Source organism: Bidens hawaiensis, unplaced genomic scaffold (genome assembly GCF_021521415.1).
Source record: "Bidens hawaiensis isolate Kalapana, Puna unplaced genomic scaffold, B.hawaiensis_p1.1 tig00020767_1, whole genome shotgun sequence".
In the NCBI taxonomy this organism is placed as follows: Eukaryota; Viridiplantae; Streptophyta; class Magnoliopsida; order Asterales; family Asteraceae; genus Bidens; species Bidens hawaiensis.
In genome coordinates, this window is record NW_027493191.1 from 111,054 (window position 1) to 130,463 (window position 19,410).

General features: G+C 33.5%; 1 protein-coding gene across 1 annotated transcript; it reads right to left on the reverse strand.

The window, feature by feature from the left end:
• Window positions 1–5,966: 5,966 nt before the first annotated feature.
• Window positions 5,967–19,162, reverse strand: LOC143561659 (rRNA biogenesis protein RRP5-like). The gene is made up of 41 exons (XM_077049674.1): window positions 18,662–19,162; window positions 17,012–17,180; window positions 16,726–16,934; window positions 16,437–16,580; window positions 16,155–16,328; window positions 15,780–15,879; window positions 15,246–15,364; window positions 15,034–15,156; window positions 14,884–14,955; window positions 14,457–14,549; window positions 14,165–14,278; window positions 13,955–14,077; window positions 13,672–13,857; window positions 13,482–13,556; window positions 13,206–13,342; window positions 12,987–13,121; window positions 12,738–12,893; window positions 12,606–12,661; window positions 12,387–12,493; window positions 12,198–12,278; window positions 12,046–12,120; window positions 11,858–11,959; window positions 11,591–11,759; window positions 11,363–11,508; window positions 11,195–11,278; window positions 10,561–10,661; window positions 10,337–10,490; window positions 10,176–10,250; window positions 9,960–10,107; window positions 9,295–9,868; window positions 9,155–9,215; window positions 8,520–8,665; window positions 8,257–8,440; window positions 8,088–8,186; window positions 7,621–7,979; window positions 7,359–7,535; window positions 7,187–7,283; window positions 6,947–7,102; window positions 6,632–6,862; window positions 6,435–6,518; window positions 5,967–6,346 (listed from the first exon to the last, which is right to left on the reverse strand). The coding sequence occupies exons 2-41, from the start codon at window positions 17,175–17,177 to the stop codon at window positions 6,239–6,241; spliced, it is 5,700 nt and encodes a 1,899-aa protein (XP_076905789.1). The 5' UTR covers window positions 17,178–17,180; window positions 18,662–19,162; the 3' UTR covers window positions 5,967–6,238.
• Between the last annotated feature and the right edge of the window lie 248 nt (window positions 19,163–19,410).

Consider the following 19,410-nt stretch of genomic DNA (forward strand, 5'->3'; position numbering starts at 1 on the left):
AAGATCCTGGTTTATTTTTGCAAGGATATTTTATCCTAAAAACTTTTTACTAAAGAATATTTCTCAAAACTTTCAACAAGTCTAAAGCTATATCAAACAAACTTTCAAAATAACAGACAATCAACAGATAGTTAAAAGATAATATTTATTAAACTTACTTGCAATTACCAAAAATCTTAACCCGGATTTCACCATTCGAAAGATGGACCATTTACCCGGGTTAAACAAGTATTACTAGTTGTTCATGATTTGCAGGAAGAATAAGAGGTTTCGGATATATAGCTTGAAGGGAAGTTCTCAAGGAAACTTTATACATATATATATATATATATATATATATATATATATATATATATATATATATATATGATAATTATTTCTAGCTTGTCAAATCTCATATGTTTTTGCAGGAAGTATGAATTCAAAGGCAAAATGACAGCTGCGATATTATCACAACCGCCATTTTGGGGGCAGTTGTTAGGGCACGGAAATTTGACACTGTGGATGCGTTATCCTGACATATGTTCTTAGATCAGTTATCCTTAGACAGATCTTGTCAGGATCAGTGGTCCTCAGTAGTTGGTATTATTAACAATTGTTTCTTGTGTGTAGGTTGTTATTTAATAAGTATAACGTCGCCAAGACTTATTCCACCGGATATCTCGCTATTGGACTTGTCAAACACGTGGTCAAAGTCATGGATGAAGATAGTGGGAATGTGGCGCATTTATAGGACTTTTTGTTGTGTCACAAATAACTGAGTACTGAGGATATGTTATTCTTGAAGACGTGTCTGGATCAATTATCCTTCTGAAGAGTTCCAGAGCTATGTCAGGATCATGGATCCTCGGTATTTGGTGTTGTTAACGGTTGTTTCTCATATGAATGTTGATATTTATCAACATTAACGACTCCTAGACTTATTCTTCCACTTATTTCGCTACTGGACTTCTATGGTACGTGGTCAAAGTGATGGGAGTGGCTAGTGGAGGACTTGTGAATTTTTAGGAGTTATTGTTAGTTAGTTATTTTATTTTTCCTTTATAAATATTTGAGTTGTGATTAGCCCTAGGACACACACGGTTCACTAGCTTTACTACTGCAGATTTTAGCTCACAAATTCTCTGTAATCTCACACACACTTAGCTCGTTTGTAATCGTTGATCAACAACTCCACAACACTTGTAACCACCCTTATTACCATTAATAAAGTTGACGGTGATAGTTTTCACCGTCCGGGGTTTTTTGTGCCGGAGATTACCATAATCATGTACTATCCGACCAAAGGTTACCTCGTTAATCCTTGACCAAAGTGATTCGACCAAAGATTACCTTGTTAAGTTTTGACCGAAGGAAGATTATCGTAAACAAGGGTTTTTTCCCTCGTGATCAAATCATTGTGTTCACCAAGATTTCGATTATACATTCGCTTTTATCGTGTTAGCACTATACCTCACAATTACAGATTTGGATACATTATCCTTAGCAGATTTTTATCCAAAACAAGTTGTACGCCGTGGTCGGCTCTGGATGCACCAATCCTGAAGATCCTAGAGGAGTGAAATCCAGAGATCTCGGGACTAGTGGTGTGAATTCTTCCGCCGGCTTCTTGGCTTTCTTGAAATCTTCCAGTTCCCTCACGAGCATCTGGTTGGTCTTGTTCTGGCGATCCATCTGTTCCTGTAGCCGTCTGTACAGAGACAGAAGGTCATTGTTGGACACCATGACGGGATCCTGGGGAGATGGCCTCGAACCTGAGAACACAGGAGTAGCAGGTTTCTTCTTAACGTTGTCAGGTTTCTTCGGGATACCATCAGCATGAGGGAGAGGCATAGGCGGCCTCGCGGAGGAATCTGAAGCTTAGGCAGAAGAGTAAACAATCTTTGGTTGGGAAGACATGTTGTGGATATTGAGAGTAGGGTTTAGTTTGAGAATGAATAATGATCAAAGCACCGTTTGCCCCACGGTGGGCGCCAAATTGTTTCGGTTAAAAATTGGCAAAGCAACTTTTGATCAAATTAGTGCGTGAGGTGGAGTGCTTGATGATAAAAAGGTTGAACACAACGATGTGATTACGAGGGAAAAAATTCTTGATTATGATAATCTTACTTCGGTCAAAAATTAACAACGTAATCTTTGGTCGAATTGCTTCGGTCAGAGATTAACAATGTAATCTTTGGTCGGATTGGTACGTGATTATGATAATCTCCGGCACAAAAAACCCCCGGACGGTGAAAACTATCACCGTCAACTTTATTAATGATAAAAAGAGTGATTACAAGTGGTGGAGCTGATAAGTGATCGTAATCTATGTGTTACAGTGTATGCTAGTAGCTAGGCAAGTGATGGTGTGTGTTCTAGTGATATTATCAGCTCGTTTATATAAGAAAATATTAAAATTGTTATCCCTAAATAACCAGAAACCTTAGACTAATTCTTCCATCATCCGTTAGTTGCCCACGTTCGAATTGACGAAGTCCAGATAATATATGTTGCAATCCACGTTCTTATAATCACATTTACCACGTGTTCTTATCTGCAAAACAAACAAGAATAATATAGGACAATTGAATTAGTCAATGTACCTTCCTCAGAATAGCAGCTTAAGTCGTTATCCTTAAATGAGGCTTGATTCCGAGGATAAAAATCCGCACCCAAAAGGTTTGATTATAAATTGTTTCACAAATAAATGAGATGTTATAACCCGGTTTAAAATCAATATGGGTTCGATGAGACCCAGCACCCGTTTAATTTTTTTATTATGAAATTGGTTTTTTAATTATAAATAATATATATCTTTTTTAAATAAATCGGATATTAATTTTTAGTATATCTCTACTTTATAGGATATTTATATCAAATATTTGGCTAGATTGATTTTTAATTTAATGAGATGTTATAGCCCTTTTAAGAAATTTCTGGGTTTGATAAGACCCATACCCGTGAATTCGGGTAAAATGCATGAGAAGCCTCCATTTAAAAATCAAGCAAATCTTGTGACTCCAAAAAAAGGACCACATCGCGACATGTAGGATTTTTTTGGTTTCGTTTATATATATTATAGATAGGATTGGGATCATGTGAGAACTATTTTGAAATTGAGAACTTTGAGAACCATTTTTGACCAAAAAAAACCCAAAAAATAAAATAATCATAAAACAAAAAAAACGAAAAAGTAAAAAAGTAAAAAAAAAACAAAATTATTATTTATCATCCTAGTTTCATAAAAAAATAAAAAAAAATCATCTGGGTTTAGCTAAATTATACATATGTATAATATATACATATATGTACATACATGTTTATTTATTATACACATATATACAGTTTAAGGTAAATGATAATGTAAATATGTGTACATTACGTAAGTAACTAAAGATTAAATGAAATTATACAAATGTGTATAATACGAAGTTTTTGTTTTTTTGTTAGAAACGTTTTTGTTTTTTTTTATGATTTTTTTAAATGTTTTTTTAGTGGTTCAAAATGGTTCTCAAAATTCTCAATTTCAAATGATTCTTTTAGTATCCCTACCCTATATACATATATATGTATGTGTGCATGTAACATCCCAAATTCTCTTGAGAATTTAAAATATATTTTTAATTAAATTAATACCTCAAGTAAGTTAATTTTTATTAAATATATTGTTTATATGTTAATACTACAAAAGGTTCATTTAAAAGAGACTTAGAATGTTATAAAAATATGTTTGCTTAACTCATTAAATAGTCAAGGGTTCAATTTCTTGAGTCATGAAAGTTAAGGGTATTTGTAGCAAGCTTAAAATCAAGGAGGATTATAATTGGTTAAACCAAATGTTATATGTAAATATTGTATCTTGGGAAATTTGGGGGTCGACGGTGACCAGAACCATCGATCGAAGGGGATCGATTTCACAGAGTTAATTGGCAAATTGGAAGACTAAAGCCTTGATTATTCTATCCTTGCTCGATTTTATGGCTTATGGTAAGTAATTCTCTAAATTTTGATAGAATAAATCATTAGTTAGGTTTGGTATCATTGATGGTTCTAAACATGTGACTCGGGTTTTTGGTACTTGATTATAGTAAGAAATCTTATTAATCATGATACATTATATGGGTGAATCAAATATCATGCATGTTATGAATTTGATGGAATATTGTTAGATTGAATGATGTTAGTCATGTTAAACAAGTTTGATGCACACTAGGTGTTTGATAAAATGCCTTAAAGAAGAATAGTTAACCTAAAATGAGGATATTGGGCAAAACGTGAATTGTTATGAACTTAAACGTTCATAAATGATCTAGCGGGTCAAAGATGAACCTATCGGGGTGGATCGAGTATGAAGATAAATATATATAAAAAAGACAAGATCTTGGATGAGATGATGTTTGGTGGACAAGTAAATGAGATGATGCAAGGGATGAAGTATTTAAGTATGTTCACATTTAGTGCTAAGGTCTCGGATCGGATGAACAAAGACGTCTTTTGTAAATGTCAATTAATCACTTTCAAAACCGCATGTGGGCCAAATATGTTAAAGTATGTTTTGTTTATGTTTTTTTTTTCTTAATAAACACGATATATTTTGGAAACCTCATGCAGTTTTTCATTTATATTATAAAATATAAGAATTTGGGACTATTTTCCGCTTCGCAAATTTGTTATATAAAAGAATAAAGTTAGGGTGTTACAATATATATATATATATATAGAGAGAGAGAGAGACACTCTTGCTTAACTTTTTTTATGAACAATTCGATATGAAATTTATTTTAAACCAGTATTTTTAAGAATATGTATTTTTTTAATATGGGTTTGTAAGATTTTATTATTATTATTATTATTAGGTTCAAAATGAAATTTAAGAGTGTGGTTTTTTTAATTAATATCTAAAAACATGGTCTTGTTTTTTTTTTTGGGTTGAACATTTAGAGAATTTTATTAAACGAAAAATAGTTTCAGGAAATGTTTTTTTTAATGATAGTATTATTTTATTTGCCATTTGTCCAAATTCTGTTAGCTTCTTAGATTTTTTTGATAAACTTTGTTATCTAAGAAACTCTGGCATTATCTAATTCAAAGTGATTTAAAAAAAAAAATCAAACTCATGAGACTTTTAGATGTATTATAAATATTGTATAATACTGGAATACTTTCATATCCACATTCGATTCTCTATCTCTAATCTCTTTTGATTCCTAATTCTCTCCCATGAATCCTTCATTTCCAAGCTTTTATTTGAGTGTTGGAGCATCTGGAGATTAATAATCAACACTATGAAAACAATTGTTACCTGTAATTTTTATATCAAGTGTCACGTTTGTAACTTAAATTACCTATTTAGTTAAGTATTTTGATGAACATAAATATTTTTTTTAATATTTCTTTATATTTAAAATAATTTTGTTTAAAGAAAACAAATAATTTTTATTATTTATAACAAATTTTATAGGATAAACTGAAAACTATATCATATATATTATAGATAAAAAAATTGATTTAGGTTGGTCTGTAAATGAGTAAAAAGTTTAGTTAGTTTGGATTGAGAATAAATATAATCTTATGCAAGAAACCTCTATGCACATTCTGACATTACATTTTTTACTTGTATATTCCTTCATTTGATTTCTAACTGAATTGAACCAATAGACCGAAAGGCATTGACCTCTTACATTGGACTTTGACTATTACAATTGTTTACCAAAATAGCTTCTGGACTATGAATTTCTACACCAGTGACAGGCTAGAAATGTAAACTTAGGGGTTGAGGGTAAAGTTCTAATGTCAATGATGTAGAATTGATCATATGCTCTAGAGAGATCAAAACATATAATCAAATTAAACTTGATGAGAAAAAAAATCTTAATTTTAAGTAAATGAGAATGATAATAAGAAGGTTAAGGTAAAACAAAAAGATGATCCATGGAATAAAAATTTTAATGGGCGACGATACAAAGCAGTTTTGCAGAAATAAATTAATTAAAGAAAATGGCAAAGAGTTTAACAAAATTTTGAAGGCAAAAACATTATCATATTTAAGCCAGATACAAATCCATAAATAGCCTTTTCCTATGCCTCTTCAAGACTCACATCCATACATCAATCTTTCTATATAATTGCAAAACTTTTTGAAGGCCATCCCTTCCCTCATAAAACCAGAATTCAGCCTGGAATTCTGGGTTAAAAATGTTATGGTGCAAAAGGCAACACTCTTTTCCGGGCCTGAAGGAGTACTTGAGCATACAAGTTAAGGACGAGTTTTCTCGATATATTTAAGCGCCTCTGCCTTTACATATTCAATCCTTTCTTCATCTCCCTTTGACTTCTCAAATTCAAGATATTTTTTAAATAAGAACTGCAAAACCCAAAAAGAAAGCGAATCATGTGAACCAACTGTGGAAACCGAGTAAAAGATAACTTATCATAAAAATGTTTAAACTCACCTTCATTTTCTTAAGCGGCAGCTCTAGACATATGGTTCTCTCAAATAGAGCACGGATCACATCCTCATCATCAAGCCGGATCTCCTGTCAACGATAAATAAAATTCACATTAGATCACAAGTGCGGTAGAATTATTATTAAATACAATAATAGTAATAATAATAATAATAATAATAACAATAGGGAATGTAAATTACTTGGTCCAGGTAAACACTCCACAAGTCTGTTCTTTTCGGGTACTCACGAAGCATTCCCTCAAACAATGACCTCCCTCTATCAGGAACTCCACTCTTGAACTCAGATATTGCTGTTTGTGTAATGAATTTAATATGTTTATGTTTCGGAAGACATATGAGGGCACGTTTTACAACCGACTGAACCATATCCTCATTTTGCTTCAACACTCTCTGAATCCGCCTTAGCCAGACCTACATTTGGATTAAACCATAAGCATAGATCCCACTAAACCCTAGAAACAAAAAAACAAAAGACACTGTAATCCATTAAGGCACCTTGCATGAATGCTTAAACTTTCTGATCATCTTTTCAAGAAGCTCGTCTGCCAATTTATGTTGATCGGTTCGCTCATACATACTTAACAGTGCAAAATGGACCTTTTTGGGGTCACACACCTGCAACGCCCTTTGAAATACTTTCACAACCGCATCCTGAACAAAGAATAAAATTAAAAACAATTAGTAAAACAAATTGCAAATTAACAAAAATCAATAAAATTTATAAAATATGTATACCTCAGGAGGGTTTCCAAACTCGTTTTCTAAATTGAAGTAAGCAATCCAAACATTTAGCTTCTCTGACTCTTCTCTAATGTTAATTGTTCTCAAAGCCCTGCAATATCATATGAACGGTTATGTATGTTAAATTATAAACGAGCATTTGCATGTATTATTGGTGGTATAGTACCTCTCAGCAATTGATCTGGCCTTATCGACTTCATTCAATGAGAGTAAAAATGCCATGTATTTAAGCCAGATAAAGCTGCTATTCGGGGAGCTTCTGATCAACTTCTCATAATCATCAGCAGTTCTCGGCACGTCTTTCTGCATTAATCTTTCCTCTGCAGCCCTAATTTCTCTCTCCCTGCATATCATCATTAAAAAATCATTTATTCAAATTACCCGTTAAAAAGCATTACCATAAGTGACCAACTGATAATAAAAATCACCTTTCTTCCAATTCTTTCTTCTTGGTGCGCCTAACTTTGTTGTCACTCGTTTTGGTTACGTTATCAACAGGTTCTGGGTTTTGTTCACCTACGTCATCCATGGGGGAGTCCTCGGTTTCATCCAATTGAACATCAAGTGGAAGAACAGAAGCCCTAGATTCCACATAAGCTAGCACGGGATGGCTCACGTTTCCAGACAGAGCCACTGGCTCCTCTGACTCGATTAGGGTTTCATCATCTGAATCAGAATTATTCTCATTTAAGGAATCAGAACCGTGATTTGCAGGTGTCACATCAGTATTGGTATCAAAATATGATGGCTTCATGCCTAAAGATATTCTTCCTCTTTCTTCATCAATCTAATGACAAATTGAAGAAAAAAGTTACATGATCAATACATCAATATATGGTTGCAGCCTATATGCAGCTTTGAAAGAAGTGATTATAATAATGTAAATGTTTATCACCTTCAAAATTTTGGCTTTAACTCTTTCATGAATTTTGTAAATCATTTCAAGGTTATCAGTACTATCCTCGGGAAGCTGGGACACATGGCAGAGTCCAACCTGTGCAATGAAAGAGAGTTATAGTCAACTATTGATAAAAACATGCAACTAAACTTGGCCCTGCACTTACCAACTTAGATTGGTCGATTGTGATAAACAAACCATACGACTCGGTGCGTTTCACTCTTCCGGACACAATGTCTCCAACATGGAGACTGTCAAATTCTCCACCATCAGCTTTTGATTCTTTAGAACCACTTGTTTTGCGAAGACTGACTTCAATTCTCTTTGAAAGCGGTTCCAAAGAAACCACCCTGTGTAAAACAAATCACTAATGAGCATCATAATCAGGTCTTCTTTATAAAAGGTATTAACAACAAATGAAATAACTACCTTCCAGTTACAAGTGTCCCAATAGGAAACTCTTCTTCAGGTTTTGAGACAAAATCATCAGACAAATTTGAAATGAGGATTTTAGCATCAAGTTTTCTAGAAAGTGTAATAAAGCATCCCTTTGGTGTAATGTTCTTAACATAACCCTGAAATAAACAGTTAAACCCGTGTGAAACATTAGTTGGTACTTGATGTCGTAAAAATAATGACCTCTTGAAATGTGGCATTAGGCATGTAAAAAAACCAAATGTCCATTGAACCGTTCAACGGGAAGTTCATTTGTTTTAATAATGAGTGAACATGAACACGTGTCTAGTTCATTCATTTACATTCGTGAACGTTGGTTTACATACGTTCACTTAAATTTGTTTACGTTCCATTTATGTTCATTCACGTCTGTCTAAATTTGTTTACATCCGAACACAAACACGTTCATTGTCTTAACAAACAAACACAAACAAAAACAAAACCTATTCGTTTAATTGTTCCCGTTCAATCGTTTGTTCGGTTAAAGTTGAACAAACAAAACACAAACATGCTTTGTTCTTTATTCGTTCGGGTCGTTTACAAGCCTATATGGCATACACTAAGGTACTAAACAGAGGTGAGTAGTCAACACAAACACAAGTAGTCACCTGTATGACCATATCAGGTTTAAGATCTTCAATCTTTTCATATTGAATATTTCCAGATTTTCTGCAAACATTTATTTATATAAATTCACAGTTTTCCTCTTTCTATAATAACAAAAATATAGTAGTAGTATTTTAGTTACCCGTTAGTCCCAATTCGCAAAGATAGATCAACATGAGCAGCACCGGTCCCAGAACGACCAACATCAAGTACTTTGCATTTCACAAACTGCCCTTCGTGATACGCAGACAAAGGATCGGTTATCCAAGAATCGGTTAATTCTGTAATATGAACTTTACCCGAGAAACGGGGATCGATTTTCACAATAGCACCACTGACCCCCGGCAGTATTTTAGATATTCTACCACCCACAATTGCACCTTGAAATATATGAGATGTGACAGTTTCACTATCATCTGCCATAGAAGCTCCATTAGCAAGTAGTCCACCTAATGGATGCAATAGTACCCGCAACAATCTTTTGTCTTTGTGAGAACTTAGAATATAACCGGATACATGTTTTCCAATGTGAAAGCGCTTTTGGAAATCTTGAAGCTCAACAGGGTCGGTTGAACTGTCAAGAATATATAGTTGAGCACTTATATCACGAGTTACGGTTATCCATACCCAATCTTTATCCACTTTGTACACAAATCCATTCACGTTTTTACCGATTGAGTAGCTGAAATCTTGTGATGCACACACAACTGATTGGTCTGCAAGTCCATAATAATAAACATGAGAACTCATTGCAAATTTGACAAAGTGACAACTAAGGTGACAAGTACGCAGACAAACATGTTTTACCTGCAAGCACAGATGGTTTGATGGTCAGCTCCCAGTGAATATTATTATTACTTTTTTCAGTTTTGGATTTAGACACAATCTTTGCTGTCAGTGTCTGCCCAACTTTATAGCTACTGAATGGATTCTCCAAAATATTATCATCACTTACCTGTTGAAATGCCAATATTAATTATGTATCAAGAACAAAGTCACAACAATGTAAGAAATATATTTTACCTCTGTGATGTGTATTTGTCCATGTAAACCAGAACCGAATTTCAATTTAAGCTCTAACGGTTTTATTTCTGTAATCTGAAAACCAATAAAGTCGTATCTTTTATAAAGTTGTTTCAAGGCCACAAAATTTTTATATAAATTAAACAATAAACAAAACTGACCTCAGCTTGAACAGAAGATCCAACATCATAGCTAGACTTCTTTTTTGCCCTTTTTGCACTGGAAGTATCTACAGCTTCACTGTTGGATTTAAGTAATAACAGTAACCTATCTGCTGTTGATGAATCTGGAAGAGCCATTACAGATGCAATCACCCTACAGCCAAAAAAATATATATACATATCAGCATCAGGTAACAACGAATAGGGTTAGTTTGGTACTTTACCGTTGTCCATTGACAAATTGTTTTGATTGGAGTCCTTGAGTGTTGTAGTCATATAAAGATGCATATCCCAGTGCATATTTAGCATCCGGTATAGAAAGAACCTGAGCTAGCAAAAAAGAATCCAGGTATTATGTACCTGCAGATTGCTCAAACCTGTTTCAAGAATTGCACATATTGGTGTATGTGGTTTGACTATATTGCATATTCTTGGTCCCCAGATGTAAATATTGCAAACATAGTCCAAAATTTTTTGAGGGGGTTGCACATTTATTAGTCCCCACTATTAATCCCAGTTAGTCTTTAACAGAAAAACGATGCCATGTGCTATTCATGTGAGGGTAATTGTGTCTTTTCAAATTTGGAACCTCTAATGAATATGAAAAGAGTACTTTATTAAAGTTCCAAATATGAAAAGAGACAATTACCCTCACATAAATGGCACACGTCATCAACTTTCTGTTAAAAACTAACCAGGATTAACGCTGAGGACTAAACATGCAACTCTCTCACAAATGTTTGGAATAAGTTTGCAATTTTTAAATCTAGGGACCGAACTCGCAATATGGTCAAAGTGTCAAACCACAGAGACCATTTCTGCAATTTTCTCAAATTTAAGTCCATAAATAAAACTTGCCAAATAATTCTCCTTGACACTTTCAACCACTGCATTTACAGTTTGATTCACATCCAAGTCCTTGTGTGCTGATCGTTTGCGCATCTGAATAACAAAACATAAACAAGAATTAAAAAACATGTGTGCAATAAAAATAGAGATAATGTTGTAAAACAAAATATGGATAACCTTTTTGGGAGTTCGAGAATCGGGGTCCTCTGAGTATCTGTTAACTAACTCGGCCTTCAATGACAAATCCACAAGGCGATCCATCTTGGCTAAATCAAGAACCATGGCTTTAACAGTTGAGCCAATATCTAAAGTTGATCCGCCACCTGCATAGAAGGTACATGAAAAATGGTTACTTAGTAACATGTTGCATGAACCAATCTGACTAACTTGCAATTAAGTACTTACACTGGTGATGTGTGATAAACCCAAAAACATCATTAAACTTCTTAAAGCTGATAATAACTCCAGATTCTTTTACTTCATGAACAGTGCCCTCAATCACATTACCAATTGGAAACTCTTTCACCCATTTCAGACTAGAAGATTTTGAACCAGAGTCATTCAGCTTAGCAATCTGCGAAATTAATTAAAAAAACAGTTAGAAGAGAGTAGAAAACAAACAGTAAAAGAAAATAGAATATTGCATGTGTCCGTATGATAAACAATAATCACCTTTTCCTCCAAGATAAAGTACTCTTGAATAAAAGATGCATCTGTTGAAGAGCACATTGATTGCTTCAATGATAGTGTTATCCTACCAGTTTCAATGTTAACCTAGAAAAAAATGTAATGGTCATTACAAATATGTGAAGGATATAAAATTCTAACAAAAAGCAACTAACTACAAATCCTTCATGTACCTCTTGTATGTTACTACGAACAGACTGTCCAACATAAAAGGCTTCAGAAAGATCAGCTCTTTGGCCATCAACAGCCTAAACAATATAGAACAGAAGGTTGTGTAAGCTAAATAACCAACAATAAGTTTAAAATAATTCATTAGCAGACATACCCGGTTTTTTGGAGCGAAACCAGTTAAACGGCCAATGAAGCGCACAAAGCAACCAGTGTCAATGATATTACAGATGTAACCCTGGCTCAGAGACAATATTACAGTATTAAGTCTAATGTCTTCATTTTATACTAGGTCAGGCATTAAAAAAAGAGCTAAATATAAAAAATACAAGAAAGTAGATCTTACAGGAACCACTGAATGCGGAGAAAGTTGACTGGCATCTGCAGGCAGTGGCTGGGCGGCATTTACAAGCGAATATTTGGCAGTTAGAATCAAGTTGTGGTTCTCAACATCTGAAAAACACATGTAAAATTCGTTAACACAATATCAAATTATTACAAAATACATACTTGTATGCAACATTCCACAAAACAGTAATCATTTCTTGTAACAATAAGCACTTACCTAAAACCAATAGTTTTTCAAACTTGTATCCCGGCTTCAATTCCGACTTCAAGCCCTAAACATTGAAAAATTGGAAAGGTTAAATGGTAAAACTAAAAAGCGCAAGTTTTTTTTCCAATCATTGGCCAAAAAAAATGCTCACCATGGTTATCCGCCAGATGTTCAGGAGTGATCATTCCCATGTTGTAACCCTTAACACCAACACCAACTATTATTGCATTAGGAGTAACTCGTTCAACAGTACCCGATACAAGACTCCCTAGTTTGACTTCATAATCTTCAGATTTCCTGCAAACAAAGAATATTAATGCTGATATCTTTATATGATCCTAATTACTACTAAAAAATTGAGTGAACAAAGAATATGAAAATTTTAAGAACCTTGCAGTAGTGGCTAAGAAACTAAGGTTGATCCTCTTTATAGCAGAAACTGAACTTGTAACTCTGCACTTGACAACTTGCTCAACATGGTACATTGAGCTCACATCAGATCCTGGATCTAGTCCAAGCTCAGCTCTGATTCCAAAAAATATTTTATTATAAAAAATTAAATATAAAACTCGTTGCAAAAACCAAATATATGAGGTATTTGGATCTAACCTTGGAGCAAATCCTTGAACGCCATTGTAAAATCGCACAAAACAACCATGAGGTTCAACTTTTGTTATCCATCCATGAGTAGATAATCCTTCAGTTGCATCATTATATGAACTAAGAACTGCAAGCTTTGATTTTACCTGACAAAATCAAACAAAATCCTTCATTTAAGTATAATGTGAACAGACTGAAACACATAACGTGTTTACTTTTTAACAAACTCAAAAAAATCAAATGCTGTATTTCTAAATAAAGTATGTAAAATATAGAAGAGCATACAAGTGTTTTCTTGTGTGTGACAGTAATTCTTTTAGACTTGCAACCAAGCACACGAAAAACTAATTCAGCACCAACCTATACAAACAAAGACATGTTATAACAAGATGGTGAGTCCATTAGAGTTTAACAAACTTTGATAACAGAAGAATGTATTGCAAAAATTTTCACAAATAAGTATGTTGTAAATCACCTGAAACTTCTTTCTAGGTTTTACAATTTCAAGTTCTGACATATGACGAAGAGGGCAGAGTGCCTTCACACCACTGGCAAATTGCACAATTGCCCCAAAACTATCAACAATTAAAACTTTGGCTTTCACCACCATTCCAGGTCTGACATCAGAGTGAGTAAAAACAGATCCCTCAAATGCACTAGTCTGTATAGGACCAAAAAAACAAGTAATGCAAGTCAAAAAGTCAACTTTTCTCAAGTTACAGATGAAATCCACAAATTATAAAAGATAAAGGCTAAACCTTTAAAACACCAGTGGCAAGACCCTCCAAAAGCCGAAAACCAGAAACTCTCACACGAACAATACTACCTTCCTTGAAGGTCTTTTCCCATTTCTTGATTTCTTTGTCAGATAAATCTGACACCTACAAGATCATGAATTACATACAAAATTCAGATAAATCATTGGCACAAAAACTATAGTTTCAACGGCATATGTAAATAAAACTTACATTAACGTATGCTGGAGTTGGAATTGGAGCAGAAGGGATTTCCAAAAGCAGTCCAGACCCTCTATCGACTCGAACAACTTTTGCATCATCAAATATATCTCCAGTTTTAACCAGCTGCATACAGGTTACATCAACCTTATCAAAAGCTTAACAAGCGTAGTAGCAAAGACTATATAAAAACTGCTATTGCATAAGAGGATTATAAGTTGTTAAAATTCCTATCAGCAGTAGTTTCTACTTTCTAGATGTGCATACAGATTTCTTTCAGTATAAAGAACCTTCAAAGGCTTACCGAGGGTGGGGCATTATTATTAACAAGATGCGGATTCAAGGTCAAACCCACAGCCCGGGTTGATGAATCGGTGAATAGAATCCGAGCATTGACCTGGCATTGGGAGCAAAACAATACTGATGACACTGATTCACCAAAATCATAATTGTTTATACAGAAGACATATAGAATAAACACTGCAACTGATATACTAAAATACATGTATTTCTTTTGTTACATATCACAAAATAATCTGCATAATACTTGGCAGTTGAGCTTGTTCTTAAGCATCACACTTTGAATTCTTTTTATACTTTGTGTTTAAATAACAAAGTGGTGTGCTAAAAGATGGCATGTTTTGTTGCATAAATCAAATATATATAAACCTACAAAATCGGTATCTTAAGTAAACTTCTATGCCCTTAAAAAGAAAAGTGTGCACTTTTACCTTCTTGTTTACTGTGTACTCGTCTTTCCACTTTGAATCGGGAAGAGTTTTTCCCAAATGAAATATATCAACCTACAATAATCAGAATTCCAAGGCCTGACTAATTAAAATACAAAAGCAAATAAATGATAGAAAGTAAGACCAACATACGGTTCCAGTAAAGAAGGAGAGGAAAGAGAGCATGATGCCATTTTCGAGAGTTGACCGCACAGATGCATTGACCATCATACCGGGAACAAGCAGATCAAATGAAATGCCTTTAAGATCCTTTGTCTATATGGAAGTACAAAAATGACATAAGTTGTAGCAATTTAACAAGTCAGACTATCATAATGGTAGAGAAAAGGATGACAGATATATACCACACATTTGGCCACCTCGTCAGGATTGGAACTAAGATTAACAACTTTACGAGTTCTATCAATACTCTTTACAACTCCTTGAACGAGTCTCCCGACAACCATCTTAGCATCACTGTTCCCTGCTTGTTTCCATGTGTATGTAGATTGAGCAAATCAATAAAAACATAATAAACATCTTAATGACTAATACATAGCCAGAAATAAATAGCATGTTTCCAACTTAAGAAGATGACATTAGATTCAAACCCTAAATCACAAATAAAATCATTTCAACACTAGTATGTAGCTCATACGGTAATCAAAAATTAGGCGACTTCATCTGTTGCTTGAGAATATGTAACTAGGCAAAATTTTAAGCGACACAAAGACTTGTAAAGTTTGGCATTCAGACACTAGTATATGTAGATTCATAAGCAAACACTAATTTAGCACGTTTGCAAAAACAATGGTCAATAAGAATGAGAATGCTGTAGACCTAGAGAAATCATCAAAAACTGTATACAACAAAAGAAGATCCTTTTTAGTAACAATTACCGTCTTTGCTGCCTTTTTGCATGAATCCAGTAAATGAAGTTACTCCAAAATGAAGCATGTAACCATGGTCTTCAATGCTTTTCACGTACGCACTGAGTACCTGCAAAGCGCATCAAAAAAACAGAAGCTAAAATACTTAAAATAATGCATCAAAAGAAAGCAAGACCGCATTGTGTTGCCCATTGTATCACAAGTGTGTGCTGGCCTATTAAAAAGTACTCAAAACTAATCTTCAGTAACACATTAAGTTATAAACTCTCATTTTGATACATAGTTCAGTAATGCTGATCCGACATATTACATAAGTATGCACTCAATCCCACTCAAGAATAACAATTATGATCTCAAGTCTAAAAATTTGCTGAAATGGCTCACCATCCCTTCTTGAAGAGCGTCCAAAGTGAAGCTACTATGCAACAAAGCAAGACGAATAGAAAGCCAAATCCTGTGCATCCCTTTTTCGTTCTTGTCACCATCTAATTTGAGTATTATGCATGAAACCAGTTGACCAACCCTATATACAGAGGAAAGAACATCGCCTACTGCGTCCTGTTTGAGAAAAAATATATATATCAAAATGCATATTTTTGAATATAAAGAGTAGATATTCTGAAAAATCCAACTCTAGTAACTATAAAACTTTTAAAAGATTACTACCTCTTTCATTTCATCATGTAACAAAGGATCTATTGCTTCAGAAGCACGAACTAAACCTCGAAGACCACCTGGAAGACTAACTACAAGATCTTTCTCATTCACTTCTGATATTACACCCCACAGCTTCATTCCAGGAGTAACATTCTGAAAAAATCCGGAAAAAAAAAAATAAAACATTATGCAACTTTGATCATAAACTTTATGGAAAAGAAACGGTACTGTAAGTTGCATACTTGCATGTCTGAATAACATACTAACATAAACAAAAATTAAACATAAAAAAATGTACCTTCAGGGTGATCTTATTAGCAAACCTAGGAACCTTCTGACTGTTCACATCGCCAAAAAGTGAACCCAAGTCATCCTCGGTTGAACGAGTCACGCTTTTCTTTCTATCTTTCTTTGTTTTCTTCAAAACCATATTCCCTGTTTCAAACTCTTTGTCGACCTCTGCCCAAACTTTATCTACTTCTTCCCGACTAAGTGAACTCTGTCCACCTACAACACTCAAAACCTTACATCAATATCTATGTGTGACTCAAAAAAAAATTGTATATAAAGTTGAAGACTTGAACCTCTAGGAAAGTCTGGGAAATCATCTTCATGCTGAATTGGTAAAGAATCTTTAGACACGCTACTTGACTTTTGAGGCGTCTTAAAAGGCTTTTTAGATGATTTTTGAAATGTCTTAAGCTTGTCTTCTGAGTTCTTGTTAAAGGGTTTCTTGAAAGGTTTACCCATGTTCTGCACATATATAAAATTCACTAAGTAGCACATAATGTTTCTACCTTGTAAATACATAAACACCAATATCTTAATTACATACCAAAATATTTAAATAGAAGACATAAAAAAAAATTGATTATGATGTTATGTCATTAAATCTGTTTAGTTAAATGATTAAATTGTGTTAACACATAGGGGTATTCATGGTCCAGTTTGACGGTTGCTAGGTTAAACCATGAACCAAACGTTCGTAAAGTTTATGAAGTCTTAGTATCTAAACCAAAATCAAATTGATGCAAATTTGAAACCAAACCGAACCAAACCTTATAACAGGTTTGCTGGGGCTTTAAATTGATAAAAACATAAACTATTACATTTAAGGATGATCTCATATATCAAAACCTGACTGATACCATACTTACCCAACAAATATTGACAATATCAAATGTATCTATTTCATATGTTTTACATAAATAGCCTTCTCTTAAGTTAAAATTTAAGTTAAGAAAGTTTGAAGTGTAAAGAGAAAGAAAGTGGCATAGTTAAAATTAGTTGTGGTTAATGAAATAGGTGGATTTGAAACTGTAAGTGTTTCGAATGAGTAATATTCTTGATAGTGAGTTTTCATTCTTGATAGGTATATTGTATATGGTATTATTACAAATTTTAAGGGGCATATATAAAGATACAACCTACATTTAGAATAAACATAACACATAATTTTAAATCAAAAAATACAATATCAACATCACCCTTCAAAATTCAAACAAAAGTTAATAAAATTGGATTGATTGAACAGCAATTGTAACACAAAAAAGTGACAAAAGATGGCATTCTTAGATGTTAAGCAGCAAAAAAACATAGAATTAATTAAGTGTATAATAGAATCTTGATTAGTGGAACAAAAATGAAAGAACACGAATTGATCGAACATGATGATTAAAACATTACAGAAAATATTGTAGTTCCTGTAGGTATTATCTATAGTCAATTACAGTAACAACAAAAACTGGCAATTCATGTCTTATCGTTTTTAACAGGTTAGAGACGACGCAATTAACACAAGTATCAAACATGAAAATGAGGAGCCTGGCCTCCTAATTTTAGTTATGTTTAAAAGAAAGTACAAAACTGCATGCTCATAGTATACTTTTTCGCTAAACAGGTCTTATCGTGTGTAAACAGGTACCCAATTTGCCAGCTCTAATTGATACATAACTGAAATAGTACATAATAACACACACACAAATACACAATTGATGCTACGCACAGCAACATACATACACGTATCGCATGCATGTAGCGTAAATCATATATACTACAAAACTAGACATTAAATTAAATAAATAAATTATAAATAAATATGTGATTAAACAAACAGTTAAAATAGGTATTGCATTTACAACTCAATCATCAGTTTACAAGTTGCAACTAATATTAGGGCTTTAACTTCAGGAGATGAGAAACATGATTAAAATGATGAATAAACAAACCCTAACCTGATTACAGCTACTGCCGACTGCCACTGGCTGACGAATTCGCTCCGGCGAACGGAGGTGGTGGCGGAGTGACGGCGAATGTAACAAACGGTGGAGGTGAAGAAGAACGGCGACGGAGTGAGTTATAGCAGGTGAAATTAGGGTTTAGGGTTCTAATGTTTTGGCGGTAAGTATATGTATTGTGGACTCAAGTTTATAGCTTTTTACAAAATGAGCACTATACTTCAATATATCACCAAAGTTAATTGGGTTTTATGTCGGGTTGGCTTTTTTATTAAACGGGTCGCTCGCGTTATGGTTCATTTGTTTAGCATGTTTAATGTTTAGTTAAATATACGTCTGACATGTTAATCTGTTTGATTAAACATATCAACCTATTAATTCATTTTTGCTTGTTTAACCTTCTTTTAGCATCTTGTTGACCTAATTAACATTTTTACAATCTAATTAGTAATTACTACTCCTCAACATGTTTGATAGGTTTAGGTAGATGGGTTAAGGCGGTCGTGTTCGGGTAACATGGATTTAAGTATGTTTGGTTAAGGTTAAGTTTGCAATATTTAAAATGTTTAAAAGAAAACTTAAAAAAAATTATCAAACCCGAAGGTTAGTAAAAAAATAGTTAAAAAATAGCTAAATAAGTACTTTTATTTTTAGTAAAAAATGAGTAAAATAGACATATTATAAGATATTGTTAATAAAATATATTAAGATGGTTAAAATTGAAATATTTATCATACAAAATCGTC